The sequence below is a fragment of the Porites lutea genome, chromosome 10, assembly GCF_958299795.1.
Source record: "Porites lutea chromosome 10, jaPorLute2.1, whole genome shotgun sequence".
Classification (NCBI taxonomy): Eukaryota; Metazoa; Cnidaria; class Anthozoa; order Scleractinia; family Poritidae; genus Porites; species Porites lutea.
In genome coordinates this window covers 23,581,456-23,596,261 of record NC_133210.1, presented here as the reverse complement: position 1 = coordinate 23,596,261, position 14,806 = coordinate 23,581,456, and the positions used below count along the sequence as shown (strand labels likewise).

At 39.1% G+C, this 14,806-nt stretch overlaps 2 protein-coding genes across 2 annotated transcripts in view; one reads left to right on the top strand and one right to left on the bottom strand.

Annotated features, from left to right (window-relative positions):
- LOC140949826 (multidrug resistance-associated protein 1-like) overlaps positions 1-9,498 on the bottom strand; it is a 32,673-nt gene extending 23,175 nt beyond the window's left edge. Inside the window, exons 1-7 of the mRNA XM_073398962.1 lie at positions 9,353-9,498; positions 8,546-8,699; positions 7,690-7,751; positions 7,060-7,194; positions 4,375-4,617; positions 1,901-2,099; positions 776-1,030 (exon numbers count right to left, since the gene is read on the bottom strand). Of these exons, the coding sequence (XP_073255063.1) occupies positions 776-1,030; positions 1,901-2,099; positions 4,375-4,617; positions 7,060-7,194; positions 7,690-7,751; positions 8,546-8,692 (1,041 nt within the window). The 5' untranslated portion in view covers positions 8,693-8,699; positions 9,353-9,498. The remainder of the gene's footprint in view (positions 1-775; positions 1,031-1,900; positions 2,100-4,374; positions 4,618-7,059; positions 7,195-7,689; positions 7,752-8,545; positions 8,700-9,352) is intronic.
- Positions 9,499-9,600: 102 nt separating this feature from the next.
- LOC140950426 (uncharacterized) lies at positions 9,601-11,023 on the top strand. The gene has a single exon (XM_073399650.1). The coding sequence runs from the start codon at positions 9,652-9,654 to the stop codon at positions 10,909-10,911; it is 1,260 nt and encodes a 419-aa protein (XP_073255751.1). The 5' UTR covers positions 9,601-9,651; the 3' UTR covers positions 10,912-11,023.
- The last annotated feature ends 3,783 nt before the right edge of the window (positions 11,024-14,806 follow it).

Here is a 14,806-nt window from a genome sequence, read left to right as displayed (position 1 = left end):
AATTTCAGTTATTCTGATTGAAATTAACGAGAGATAGCCTGGGACCAACTCAGGCTCCGCAGGGGGGAAAAAGGCCAAAGGACAAAGGCGAGCGAAGTGAGCAAAGCGACAGTCTGGGCGGTAGTCTCGCCGCCTTTCCCCCCTCCTCAGTCCACCACTCGGCTCGCTTCGCTCGCCGATTCACCCCACTAGGGAGCCTGATCCCATTCTAGACAAGAAATATTGACAAACCAATGGGTCATTAGCCTGCGAATACAGCTGTCTCTCCTCGACGCTTGAAACCTTTCAATTTTATTTATTTACAGGCGCTCATTTTACCGATATCGAAGGATTCCTCCTAACCTGTTTACGTCAAAAATTGAAAAAAACGAACCGAGGAAAGATCTATGTAACCGCCTCTCACCGCTAGCCATCGATGGACGTTTCTTGAAATGTCCCAGAGACGGAGAGCAATAAGAGGCGACTTTATTCGCAGTCTAGCACCAGCCAGACTGCAAACACATTTGCACACATTTGTTTGAAGACAGCGCCCTGGCCACTCAAAGGCTTTACCTCTAAAATAGTGGCTTCGTAACTACGCGGCTAAGAGCCATATGGCCACATAACCGAGAAGCTAAGTGGCTGCGTCACCGTGTAGCTGTGGAGTGGCGTAGCCATGTAGCCGCGTAGCCGCGTAGCAGTGTAGTTGCGTAGCTGTGTATCCGCGCAGACGCGGCGTAGCCACGTACCGCATAGCCCGGTAGCAATAATAACAAAAAAATGAATGCAAAGTTACCTGGAGAGCAAACATTCTACTTGAAAAAACTCCAAAGAGCGGCAGGGCAAGCAGCACAACCCCTATCCCTGCCAGAACAGAGATTCCAAGAGTGTTATAAAGCAAATACAAAGCAACACCGATCCGAAGTGGGCTTGACCAGAAGTTGTTGATGAATGTCATCACTCGCATCACACGCTGTGCATCCACTGACATCAGGTTTACAAGTTCTCCAGCAGTTGATTCTCCATGGGACTTGAACTTCACCATCAAAGCCTTAAATATTAAAATTATAAGGTAATAACATGGTCACTGTTCTTCCGTTTAACAAATATTTGGCATACTTTCTCAAGTAATTTGTAAATCATTCGTCCAGCGATTTTGAGTTAATTTGTGTTCTTATAAGAATCGAGTCCAGATTTTTTGATTCGCTCTTTATTCTTTGTCGCTGTTAAAGTGGAAATCTAGGAGCATAACAGTCTCGGGAAACATCAGGACTCTCAGGAAAAAGAAAGTAACTATTTCCCTTGGGGACTGACATCAAGTGTATTATATTCACCGGGGCCTTTATGAAGTTATGGACTTTAAAAGTAAATTAAAAATCCTGCTTCAACGGATCCTATAGATTGAGGAGATATATACTACGGCTATTTATACCAGAAAACATAAGATACGTCGAATTGAACAAAGCCATTCGTACATAAATAAGGCTTATGTAAGACTCGAAGATCACGCAAGAACGCTTAGCGTCTAGTTCGAGTCTTATCTCTGGCTCCGGATTAGTTTTTAAGTCAATGTTATCACTAGCAACGGGCAACGGTTCTGAGAAGTTCATCAGTCAAATTCCAGGAAACATGATTAACCTCCAGGATATTTAAAAGGCAACATTGTGGGAACAGCACATATTCTACGGAAAGTCCTATGCATCAAGCGACAACGAAGATGGTTTTTAATTAGGACTTAGACAAAGCAACCCTCTAGTGCCCTAGGTTCATGGTATGAACTCGGCCCTTGGAGAAGAAATACTGTCTACTTTTGATCGTCATAATAATGACAATGATGATGATAATGATAGCAATAGTGATATTAATACCCAGGCTTAGAAACTAAGGTATCAACATTAAAATTTATAAGCATCTTGATTACCTTTTCATAAACTAAGCCAATTAAAGCTGTGTTGATTCTCATACCGATTGTGTTCATGAGATAAACAAACTGCCCAAAAGCAAGAGACTGAATACATGCGGTCACCAGCATTGCTCCGGCATAGAGATAACCTTTCCATTCTTTCCATTCCCCAAACAAATCACTTTTGTGTTCACGATCAGTGTATTCAACCAACAACCTATAGGGTAGTGAGTAGTAAATGTTGTAACCTTCAGTTTAATATATTATTCATTCAAATTATATTATAAATTTAATCTGCGGCAGGATTAGCTCAGTCGGTAGAGCGCTTGACTGCAGAGCCGGGAGGTCGTGGGTTCGATTCCCGGGAACAGACCAACACTCAGCGTATGGGGAGAGGGAAAAGCGAAAAGGCCTGTAGACAAACATTTGGGACCGTCGTGCCACGGTACCCGCTGTGCATCAGATTCTGATGCAAGCTCCTATTGGCGAGAACACTGACTGTTGACTGGTCTGATTGACATCGGCTTTTCGTTCGGCACGTAGCACGCGATTTGATCACAGAGTGGCAGTAACAAAACAGTCCAAAGACTATTAACACGGGGAGGAACTACGCGCCCCGGTCAAAAGACTCAAACTGTCTTTAAAAAAACACTAAGCTGGAGTTTATAGTTACCGAAGCACAATGCAATTCTCCATAGCTGATGTAGCTTCGGTTTAAGCTGCACTTCAATCTTAAAATTTTGGATCTGTAAATAACTATCCATGATAATTTTTGAACAGTCTACAAAGAAAACTCAAGAGCTGAGCCCAGCGTCACAATACAACATTGCAGAAAAACATTACATTCACGGACTAAAGAAAATCGCTTACTTATTCAGATCGAGAAGGCACTTTGGAGAAAAGTAAGACCCTTATTCAGCCGCAATAAAAAGGTTTACGCTTCAAACGAGGTCAAAGAAAATGCTCTTGCATCAGAGGGCAAATCCAATCGACCAGAAACAAAAACCACAGTAAATCGATGTGTGCCATGACCTCTTAGTGTGAAACAAGCGGCTAAAATCACATTTGCTCTGTGAAAATGCAGAACCTTCCAGAGAAAAACCAACCCTGCAGAGGAAAAAACTTATGGGAACAAGCAGCTCTTTGGCATAAAGTAAAAGTCGTGTCGGCTTACCACCCCCTTTTATTGCTATAAATACCTGAAGGTGTAATTCCTGTTGGCGATCGAAGCGCTGCTGATCTCTTTGTACTTGTCTTCGAAGATTCACGTTCTGGAGAAGTCATGATAGTATCTGTACCTTCCGCATTCCAAGTTCGCTCATTTCAGCGGCTTGTTTAAATTACAAACCGAACTAGCAAGACGAACGGCTTATTAATTCTCTTACCGGAGATCAACGACTTTTTGCAAAATCGACAATAAGGTTCGTGCTCCATTTCACTCTGTTTTCAGACGGAGCAAAACACGGCTCATTTCCTGTTAATTTTCCCAGGAGTTACTCACGCGCGAAATTGATTGACCGATAGCGATCTTACTTACAGATGATCGGCAGGATAATTACAAGAGAGCGGAATAGCGGCCTCAAATGTTTGTCTACAGGCTCTCTCTCCCCCACCCCCCCCCCCCCCCCATTTCCCTTCCCTTTCCTCGCTATTTTTCCCCAAACAGAGAGCCTGTTCACAGGCTACACTCAGCGTCTTAAAATGACTGAGAAATGAAGGAACTGCCTTTCCACTGCAAATGGCTAGACCTTCGCGTCACTAGGATGACCATGTAAAATGGCGGCCCCGTCTCCAGTAGGAGACGCAAAAATAGTGTCCCCAATTAGTACTCAAGTGCTAAATACATTGACACTCAAATAAAGTGCTTTTTTCATTATTATTATTATTATTATTATTATTATTATTATTATTATTATTATTATTATTATTATTATTATTATTATAATGCGGAAGAACGATGAACCCTACGCCAGACAAGTGATTCCCCAGTGAAGGCGGAACGAAGCATAGATTTGGTAAGTTAGTAATTAGTAAGCCCACACAAGACAAATAGACTTGCTGTTTTCCACCAAGCTTGTGATATCACACATAGTTTGACTTTATTCTAGAGCGGTTTTCACTTGACTGTCGAAAGTAATTGGTTTTGGTTTTGGCTTTGGTTTTACTACGCCCTTTGGTTGGCTAGTGTATTTACTTTGGTTTTGGTTTTACGACAGTCAAGTGAAAACCGCTCTATTGTTATTCACCAACCTACCGGGAAAAAATGCGTTTGAATGTACCCTTGTTTCCACTTTATGCTCTATAGTGCACGTAATTTGGTTATGGGCTGCTCAACTCGTTGTGGCGGATTCCCATTAGCTTAGGCTGCTTACGTAAATTGCCAAATCAAAACTGGCCACAGATTTCTGCCAATTATTTTGTCACTGAACGGGCACAACTTAATGTGGATCACCGCTTTAAATTGACTGTAACTGACTGTAATTACACCGTACCTTAGCAGCTGAGGTTGAATAAAAACCAGCAGATCATTTAAGAGCTGGAACATAACAGCTTTTGCAAAGTCAACTCCAAATAATCCACTCCAAAGAGTCTTTGCGAGAGAGGGATTTCTTTCTTTTGTCTTCTTTCCCCTCTTCTTCTTTTGCCTGTCTCCTTCATCCGCTAACAATCTGTCTGTTTCTTTGCAATCATTATCTTCATTATTGCCTTCTTTTTCTTCAGTTTCCTTTGCTTTCCTTCAAACCAATAAGTATAATATGGGTTAGTCAAAACATTTAACATTTAATAGGCGGCAGGGCGGCCGAGTGGCATCTGCTGTTTGGAGAATATTTGGGGAGCTGAACAACCCTCAACGTGCACTATCGAAGATGAACATAACATCGATGGAGGTAAGCATGTTTTGGCTATAGTTTTAAACTAGGAATTATTTTGAATGAATAATAAAACAATCATTAAATTCGGCATACGTATCATATGAAGAGTTCTGGAGATCTGGGAGGGTGTTATCCGCCTCGGCCTCGACGGATAACACCCCCTCGATCTCCATAATTCTTCATAAGATACTCAGCCTCATTCATTAACTGTTAAACAACAAAGATGTATGTATCTATAAATACACAAACTGGTTTAGTGGTTCAGTTCAATTTAGTATCTTCGGTTGTGATCCAATTTATAAAGAAATTTAAGCAAGTTCAGGGTCATTTCAAAAAATGAAATGACGATGAGAATGCTTGAATCGCCAAAATTTAATGCCCTTTTTCCTTAACAGTGTGCAAATGCCCCACCCCGTGGCAACACCAAAAATTGCATTTTCCAGTAAACATGGTATATGAACTGCAAATGCCACATTTATAGGAAATCTGTAATAATAACGCGTGAGGCACCCCTCGCAAACCACTGGTTATAATTATTGCAAAAAAGTTCACATCTATCTGATTAACATCAATGACAGAACTATAAACTAGAATATTAATAATACCTTTCTTATTTTCGAAGGTATTAAAATAGCGAATGATAATCAAACAATCGACGAGCTTAACAATTATTTCTCATCACAATGGAACCGTTCCAGCATATTACGGAGCTTAAGCAACAACGACGGCGACGGCTACAAAAACGTCACTTAAAAAGTGAATTCGCACCGCTTCAAACTTTATCGCGCTTATTCCATCTCGTTTACTTCGTCAAATGTTGGCAAATGTTTTTGGAGTTGAATTCTAAACAACTCTATCAAAGTTCAGGGAAAAAAAAGAAAGTTGTTGTCTTGTGTTCCCGTCCTCGACAAAACGTGAATTCAGGCACTTTCACGTTGTAGTCGGGCAACGACGGCAAAGAAATGAACAAAAAAAGCGTGATACACGTGCAAAGTTGTTGTTTTGCCAATCTAAACCTATTGCTTTTTGCCGTTCTCGTTGCCTTCCGCGTCGTCGTTGCTTAAGCTCCCTATTTATGAATGAAAATCGTCGCATTCATCACACAAAGTATGAAGTTTACATTAGCTTGCAAATATATCTCAGACTATTTTAGGCCTTTCTGCCTCAACCATTCGCTCAAAAAACGTGTCTTTTCCTTCGAACTCTTTAAACAATGCAGTGATTCTTTTTCCTCCACGTGCGAACTGATCACGATGGCAGGAAGCAATTTCTTCTAAAGATGGTGCAGTTCTTTCTCTTGTTGAGGCAAAACAGAAAACCCCTAGAACGAGGTTGTGATGATGCAAATGCAAAACGTACTGAGGGGTAGGGGGGTGATTGAGCAAAAACCACACGTATCTTTTTAAAGCATATGTATTAAAAATATTCTTTATCGAAATATCATCACAGCTATCTAAATAGACATATTTGTAAGTGAAATATTGAAAAAGGCCAGCCCGAAAAATGCGCGGGGGGAAGAGCACACTTGGAATTCACTGAGCCATAATTATACTAGTATCAGTAGCCAAAATCTCCAAAATTGCTGCGCTCATTTACTGTAGGTTTACTCCAGATGATTAGTTCCACATCCCATAAGTGCAAAGAAAGAGGGAGGAGTAAGCTGTGAGAGCTCAGAATTTGAGAAGGTAATTCGCTGATCGGATAGCTCCAGGGTTTTCCTAGGAACCAACTATTCCAGGTAATGAATTCATGATAACTGTCATGAATACAGAAACAATTCCTGCCCAGTAAAAACTCTAGATTCATTACCACGAATATAGAAACAATAGTACACAAACTCAGTACAGCAACTGCACTGTACCGTTGCTACTGTAGATTAAACAAGGGATTTAACTGGGCATGAATGGTTTCTATATTTGTGACGGTTATCATGAATCTATCACCATTTTTCAAATGGTGTATTCTGTTTATGTCTGCTGCTTGATTGCTCCGCTTACTCTGCAGCAATCATGAAAACAAGGGCAAAGTATTATACACCTTATTTCATGTCCCTGACCAGTCCTAAGAAAAATTGCAACTTAATACTGAGAAATCCTCTTTTGTTCCTCCTCTTTATGTTCATCAAATATAGATACCATGCCTATAGCTACAAACATAAACAATTCTATCCACTCTTGCTCCACCCTTCTGTGTTCATGTTAGGGAGGACAGCAATTATTGCTTGGAGCTTAATCATAATATGAGAAGAACATGCTATGCTGAATAATGAGACTAAACAGTGATTACAGTTAATAATTTTCTTACAATCTCCTGCATTTCCTTTGTTGTTCAAGCCATTTCTTCTTCAGTCTTGGTACAATATAAGAGGCTTGGTCCTCTCTTCTTAATGCCCACAAATCTTTATCTTCCAAGGGTCTTTTATAACCAGTGTTAATTATCCTGTGAAGCACATTTATTGATGCAAAAAAAAAGTTTATATTATTAAAATAGGTACTTTTTGGATTACATTACATATAAGATTTACTCAGTCAGAGGTACTTATATGACAGAGTTCCATTTGAAATTTATTTACATGTCATGAGTGCTTGTCAAACAAGTATCAAAATTGCATGAGCTCATAGGGTTAGTAATGTAAAAGGGCAAACATTAACGTAATATTATTTATTAATTTTTAGTATCTAGAAAAGTGCTGAAAGGATGCATGACTGACTTTTTTGACAGCTAAAATTAGAAGTTGGAAGACTACTAAACAGCTGTAGCAATAAACCAAGAATGTGTCTGATGTACATTCAACGATAAAAAATGTCCAGCAGGATAAGCAGCTAGATTGAGAAATATGTACAATGTAGATGCTACAAAATGAAGATGTATAATGTCATATTCTTAATTTACAAATGACATGTTGGTAACAAGAAACTTCGAATATTTTCTCACCAGTTTAACCACCAGAAAGTAACTAAAGAAAAGAAGTTGGCTTTTTCCTGAGGATTTTGCTCCTATAGCAATAAAAACAGAGACAAATTTATTGAATCAGTTACTGATAACAATAATAAAAATTTTTACAGCTAAAATAAGCATAACAGCTTTCTGGTCTCCCCTCAGGTGTATTTTTGGCTTGGTACAACTTCAGACCTTTTCCAAAAATGAATACTGAAAAACAACAGGGGTACAGTTGATTACAATTAAAATTTGTCTTTGTGTTATCACCTGTATTTTTAAAGCAGTCACACACAGCCCGGGGGGGGGGAGGGGGTACTCCCTACGAGGGTCTATACGGGGAGGCTCTGCTTGAAAGGTTCTAGCAACAGTCGAATCCCGATAACTCGAACCTTCAAGGGAAATAGAAAACAGTTCGAGTTATCGGGAGTTCGAGTTATTGAGGGTAACATTATATAGAAAACGATCTGAAGGGAAATGAAAATTGCTTCAGTGAGATTCTTGTGTGGCAGCATGGCATCAGTTATACAATCTGATGGACCACTTGAATATTATTATGAATCGTAATTATGTTAATGATTTTTAGCTTGTTAATGTGATAATAATAAATTATTAAAAGCAAAAAATTATTGTTTCCTTTTATCCATTTTTCCATTTTCATTCTATTCTTATTCTTTGCTAGGCACTTAAATTATGTTTTTCTCTCATTAATTTTTATTTACTTTTCATTTTGTGATTTAGCCCTAAAGTAAAACACTTTGCATGATGTTGTCATCTCCAATAAAGATTTTCTTATTATTACATTATCAACTGCAAAGTTCCCATGGTTACACACTGCAGTCAGTATTCTTACCCGTTTCCCTTGGTCCTGCTTAACACTTCTAACTGAAGCCCAAAAATCATCAGTGGAAAATTGTGATCGTGCTGTCTCGTAGGAGGCAAAATGGCTTGAGCTGCTCGCCAAAAACTGATACGTCTTTTCTGCACCACGAAATTCCATGATTGCACTAATTAATAAGATAGAAGATATATATCTTTTCTTTGTATGGAAAATGGAATTAATGATTATTAGACTGTATAGCACTGTTACTTAAGCTGCCCATTAATAATCAGTAGTGACAGCAGCCATTTTGCTTCTGATCGTATAAAGCAGAACATCCTTAGTAGCAGTTTACATCTTTCAAATATGGTAAGTAACTGATGACTATTAAGAATCAGCCTGCGGATAGGAGCCAATCAGTACTGGCAAAATATTTTGAATGAAATAATAATTATTATTATTAATCTCCAGGCTTCAAAGAATTTCAAATTTACCCTGAACTTGAGAAGAATACTCAAACACAATCACTACTCATGTAAAGGATTTTGTTTAAATATCAAGTCATCATTGTCATGCATATAAGCTTTTCAAAATTTGAAGTAGATGTAGATAGAGTAATATTTTAAGAAAAGTTAAAAGCAAAAGTGAAGTATACTATTCGCAATTAAATCAGTTTTAAAATAAGTTAAGGTTATCGCCCTAACTTACGATCAGACGGTGCTTCTTCCTTTTTGTTTGGGAGACGAGGGGGAAAACGCCTGATCGCAGGTTTTAGTGTCACCCCTGATCGAGGTACGGGTGCTGGCTAATTAGACTTAAAATACTACCCTAACATCAAACCTGAGGAAAGTGAACGCTGCTGTGGTGAGATTTCAAAAGGTCCGGCAGCAAATGATTTTATACGTCGCCCCATCGTGCAAATCTCGTGAGAAAGTGAGTGATTAGGAGGATTGGAATAAGACAAGTCACAAGTCTCCTGTCCCCTGATCTTCGACTGATCCAACACTTGGGCGCATGAAAGACTGGAACCCAGTTTAACAATGGCGGCCCTCGCATTGAGTAGCTTATCGGGAAAGGGACTTCTGTTTAATTTTCAGTACATTAGAAAATTCAAATCCACAGAACCACGTTGGAGTAAAATGGTAACAACACGAGCAGTAAGCTCGCTGATCACAGAGCTTCATCACCCGATCACGTTGAGAGAGAAGAAGCCACTCAAAAATCCGATGGCGTACTTTCACGCGTCTGAAATATTGTTCGGACGAGAAATTGTCAAACGGGCCCAGAAACTAGAGAAATCCAGAGAAAGATCGGCAGAACTGCTGAAGGCTTTGCGTAAAAAACGTTTGGAAGGACTTACGAATCCTCAACCTCACATGACAGCTGAAGAAAAAGTATTGAAAAGAATACATTGGCTACCCTCGATAAAGAAGCTTCTTATTTTTTATTGGGTCCAGATCAAATCAAAGAGTGAGTTGACACCAGTTCAAAAATTCGCTATTCTCGAATGTATCGCCAAATATTTCTCTAAAGAGACTCAAATGAGAGATGTGTTCCTGGTACAAGAGATGCAGCAGAGATTTTTTCAAATGCTGGTTCAAGATATCAGAGCAAACCTTGATTCTTATGATGCACATCAGCTGTACAAAATTGTCCTTTATATGGCGAAATTGTGTGTGACAGATCCTGTGATATATAAGCAACTTGAAAAAGGACTCTTGTTTTGGAGTCTGGGAGATTTTTCCACCAAAGAACTATCACAAATGTGTTGGGCATTTGCAAAATACCATCCACATGTAGATGAAATCTTCCATGCCTTGGACAGTGAGATTTTCTCAAGAGATCTTTCTAACTTTACTTCTGCAGAATTGTGCTCAATAGTTTGGTCTTTTGCTGAGTATGGTGTTCCAGACACCCGCCAATTCTACGGAGCACTGGGTAATGAGATTTTAACACGTGATCTTAGCCAGTTTCAGCCATGGATGCTGGCTTCATTAGCATTTGCTTATTCAAGTGTAGAATCACTGAGTAACAAAGTACTTAAAATGGTAGAAGAAGAGCTATTTCAGCGTGGTGAACTGAAACCTTTCAGTACAAACGATTTAGTTATGATGGTCTTGGCATTTTCAAGAACCCAAAAACTCAGTGCTAAACTATTCCGTAAATTGGAGGTGGTCATGGTGAAAAGGAGAGACTACACAGAGACGGTCACCAAAGAATATTTGCAAGAGATGTATGATCTGTTAAAAGACAGCAAATTTCGCCTAGCAGAGATTAAAAAGATCGTTGAGCGATTGTTATACCCTGATAAGATCAACTCCATATTTGATGTTCTGTACCGGCCTCGTAGAGCATGGAAGGAGAAGGTGTTACACCAGTCCTTGTTCAAAGCTTACTAGGCTTGTGTCTTCACATGCCTTGAAAAGAGGCTGGAATGGTGTAAACATTTTTATGTGACAGTGCAAACAGCAAACCAGCTTAGCTATTTTACAGTTTTCCATCTCAAAATTCCAATTAACAGCAAGTTCATCCCTGATTTTTCTTTTCTTTTAAAGTTTGTTCGGGGATATACATTATAGCAGTATTAAAATTTCATTAACAGCTACCATGATCATATAGGAAATAGAGTATTGAGAAATTACACTTGGTTTCCTGTGATTAAAGCCATTTTCTTATACATTAGAGAAAATTGACCACTTCTTACTTCGCTGTCTCTTGAAACTGTAGCACTAGGGGAAAGACAGAAACGGGTCATTTTGATACAAAGTTGTTTTAATACATGCCATTTTCACATGAACTCAAGCAGTGAAATTGCACAAAAATTTTAGTCAATTCAAGTATGGTTTGCACATGAACAAAAATAAGGGGGTGATTACTCTTCATTCTTTAAGCCAAGTATGTGAAACCACTTACACCTCGACTGAAAAAACTTGTATCAAAACAACTTGTATCAAAACGACTTTGTGTCAAAACAAATGGTATCCATGCTAGGCATTTATTAAAGGGCTCTGTTAAGCTTGGTAATCAAGTCCAAACTGTTGGTTATCCTTAATTGTGCAAAAATGTGCTCAAGGCTGTTGTCCATAGCAACTGTTTATGGTCAAGTCAACTGAAGAACATCTTACTTAAAGTTTTGTCACCCAAGTCATTTATTTAAGGCAGTTACCTTACATGGCTATGGTGTCACTGTCTAACGTAACTCCTTCAGTCAGGTGTAAAAATTTACATCTGTTGTACATGTTTAAACTTTAGCAAAAGTCAAACCTTAGATCTAATAATAAAAAAGCTTTATTTATGGTGGACATATCTATCAATATGATACAGTGCTGGTCTTAACAAGATGTCCAGTAAATAAAATTTATAATAATATTATTCTAAGTTACATTTCAAAGACGCTAAAAACTGCTAAGATAAGACTACTAAAAACCGTTGATTTAAGAACTACTAAAAATCAATTAAAGATATTCAGAACCACTAAAAACTATTAAAAACACTAAAAAAGCTACCTAGTTAAACTGTACATTTATGATTACTAATGTCACTGTTTCTCAGTTGTTTAAAAAAGATTAAATTTAAATTAAAAAGAGCCTATACTAGTTGTTTTTCTAAGTTCTGTAGGGAGTGAGTTCCAGTCACTTGCACCAGCAATGTGGAAAGTCTTTCTTCCTGAAGAAGTCTTAGATTTTGGTACGTCGCAAGTGCCTTGGTTCCCCAGATTATTTTCAGTTTTGGAGTGTAGCCCTCCAGTTGTTTAGGGCAGTTTTGGTTGTTTACAATCTTAAAAATAAAAACAAATCAGAAGAGTCGTCTCCTACTGTACAGTGTTAACAGCCCTACAGTGTTCCTCATATATTGTGTGCAGGTGGTTCTGTTGGCCCTCAGAATAACCCTCATGGCTTGGTTTTGAAGTCGTTTGGTTTATCTGATATATAGGGACTTATTACATTTATGCCATACGATGCATCCATAATTGATCACTGGAAGGATTGTTTGTTTGTAGATCCTCAGAGGTATCTTTGTGTCTAGAAAGCCAGCGAGTCTGTTTAAGAATGCTATTACTAAAAGTGCTATGACTAAAAATTTGAACCGGTCAGGTGTAAGTTTGCCATATGGTCAGCTTTATGTACCCCGTTTCGCACCTTATACACTCGACATGCGATGCAATACCTCAACCTCTTGTGGCTGTTAATACTCGACTCGACTCGACGTACCGTAAACTTCTGCTTATAAGCCCTGGGCTTATACAACAGTTACAACTTCGTAAAAGGTTTTAGGAGGACTTTTTAATTTAAACCGGGGAGTGCTTAAAACCACCCTAAGAATTAAGGCGTTTCAAAACAAGCAACATAGCAGTGCTGATCAAAATACTTTTTGAATTTACTCGCTCTTTTGAGCTTCAAAACGTCGTAAAAAAAATCAAATTCATTTCAATACAAGGTAGAGAAGAGCTTATATCTAGGGAGCCTTATAACATGATGTATATTTTTGTTTACAGATATATGAGCCTATAACTGGGGGGAGGGGGGAAGCTAATAAGCGGAAGTTGAATTACGATATACAGAAGAACTGGCACTAGAACGTTCTGTACTATGTTCGTTATTCCGGCCCCCACGGATACAGAATCTGTGCCATAAATATCCAAAAGGTATCGTCTTTTATTTGCTTCCGCTAATAGATCTTTCCAATTCTTTTTCGCCCCTATAACTTGACACCAGCCGTTCATGAATTGACTGAACTGCAAGGGCCCGTCGCCTTTTATCCAGCTATTTTTGCTGCTATTTTTTTTTATCCAGCTATTTTTTTTTTCAGTCTAACCTCCTGTTCCGCCACATAAACGATGTTTAGGGCGTTCAGGCACCAAAAACGCGTTTTATTAAAAAAACGGACCTTCTGCGAAAACATCCGTTTCTCCTTGCTCTTCGCCACTGGGGACGTTTCGCGCGGAGAAACGTCGTTCCTCCTCGTGAAACGTCCCCAGCGGCGAAGAGCGAGGAGAAACGGATTTTTTTGGAAGCTATCCTCGGAGTGGACATTTTCAGTGAAAACGCCGACTTCTCGTTTACGATTAGACGGACGAAAACGGATGGAATACGATTTTAGCGATCATATACTACTAGTATTACGCATGTTCTGTAGGGGATGCTATCTTACTATCGTACTTCCGGCGTTTTAGCGTTTTGATGTGGACTGGCGAAAACGATTCAGCGTTTTTGCCTTTTTTTGAAAACGAAAAAAAACTCCATTTTCAAAATTTTCCGGATACGTGTGACAGGACCTAAATTTAAGCGATGAAATACGATAGCATCACTTACAGAGGTTACGCACTTTCTAGTAGTTTGATGCATGACCTCATCGTATTCGAATGAACTGCTGCATTGTCCGTCCACATTAGAGCGACAAGCCGGCGTTTGTAAAAGAAAAACGCCACTCGGGGAACCCTTTTCCAAAACCTGCGTTTCGTGGATGGAGCTTTATTCGGTAGAGGCTGGCGCAAACCAGCTTTTGAATGGCTCAGGCGAGCACACACATCACACTGCTCTTCAAGGTCTACTTTTCCTCGACGTCCACTGCACAACCACAATGGCAACGTGTAACTTTCAAATGAGACGTTTAATAAACGACGTGGAGAGGCAATTCGGATAAAAATTCGCCAACATTTTACAAATTGAAAAGGTAATTAATAGCAGCAATGGGTTTTCTTAAAAAAAACAGCGCGAATTCAAGTTTTAAGTAACGTTTTCGATGCCTTCGTCGTTGTCATTGCAAAAGCCCCCTGATTTTTAAAAACTGACAGCGACAAACCAGTGAGGGTCCGCCGGATCTTCAGTAGACCTGGATCAGTAAAATCTTGAATACCAAATTTTAAAATTATGACGGTAAACGAACGGAAAATGAACGTTCCTGTGGGTGGGATGGGGGAACATTTCCTGAAACATTTGCTCAAAAAATCAGACATCTGGGCCCGAACCGCTGTCTTTAAAGAGCAAAAGTGATAAAAAAATCGCCAGAAGACCAAATATTGACCCACATAAGACCGAAATGGTAAACATTTGGGAATAAAAGAGGTAAAAAACATAGGCTCAACATACCTTTTTGCCAAAATTAACTAATGAAATAGGATCCAATGCCTAGGAGCCCCTCCCCTCCTCTTCCCTCCCCTTCCCTTTCCCCACTGTAGAAAAACAAAAGATAAAAAAGGACCAATAGAGCATCAATAGAGCATCGCTTAATTCTCATGGGTATATAAAATACTGCACCCACTATATATCTGCTTCAGCAGTCTCCACTATCAAA

What these genes read in the sequence shown, in the direction of transcription:
- LOC140950426 (XM_073399650.1), top strand. Translation starts at nt 9,652, where the DNA reads ATGGTAACAACACGAGCAGTAAGCTCGCTGATCACAGAGCTTCATCAC.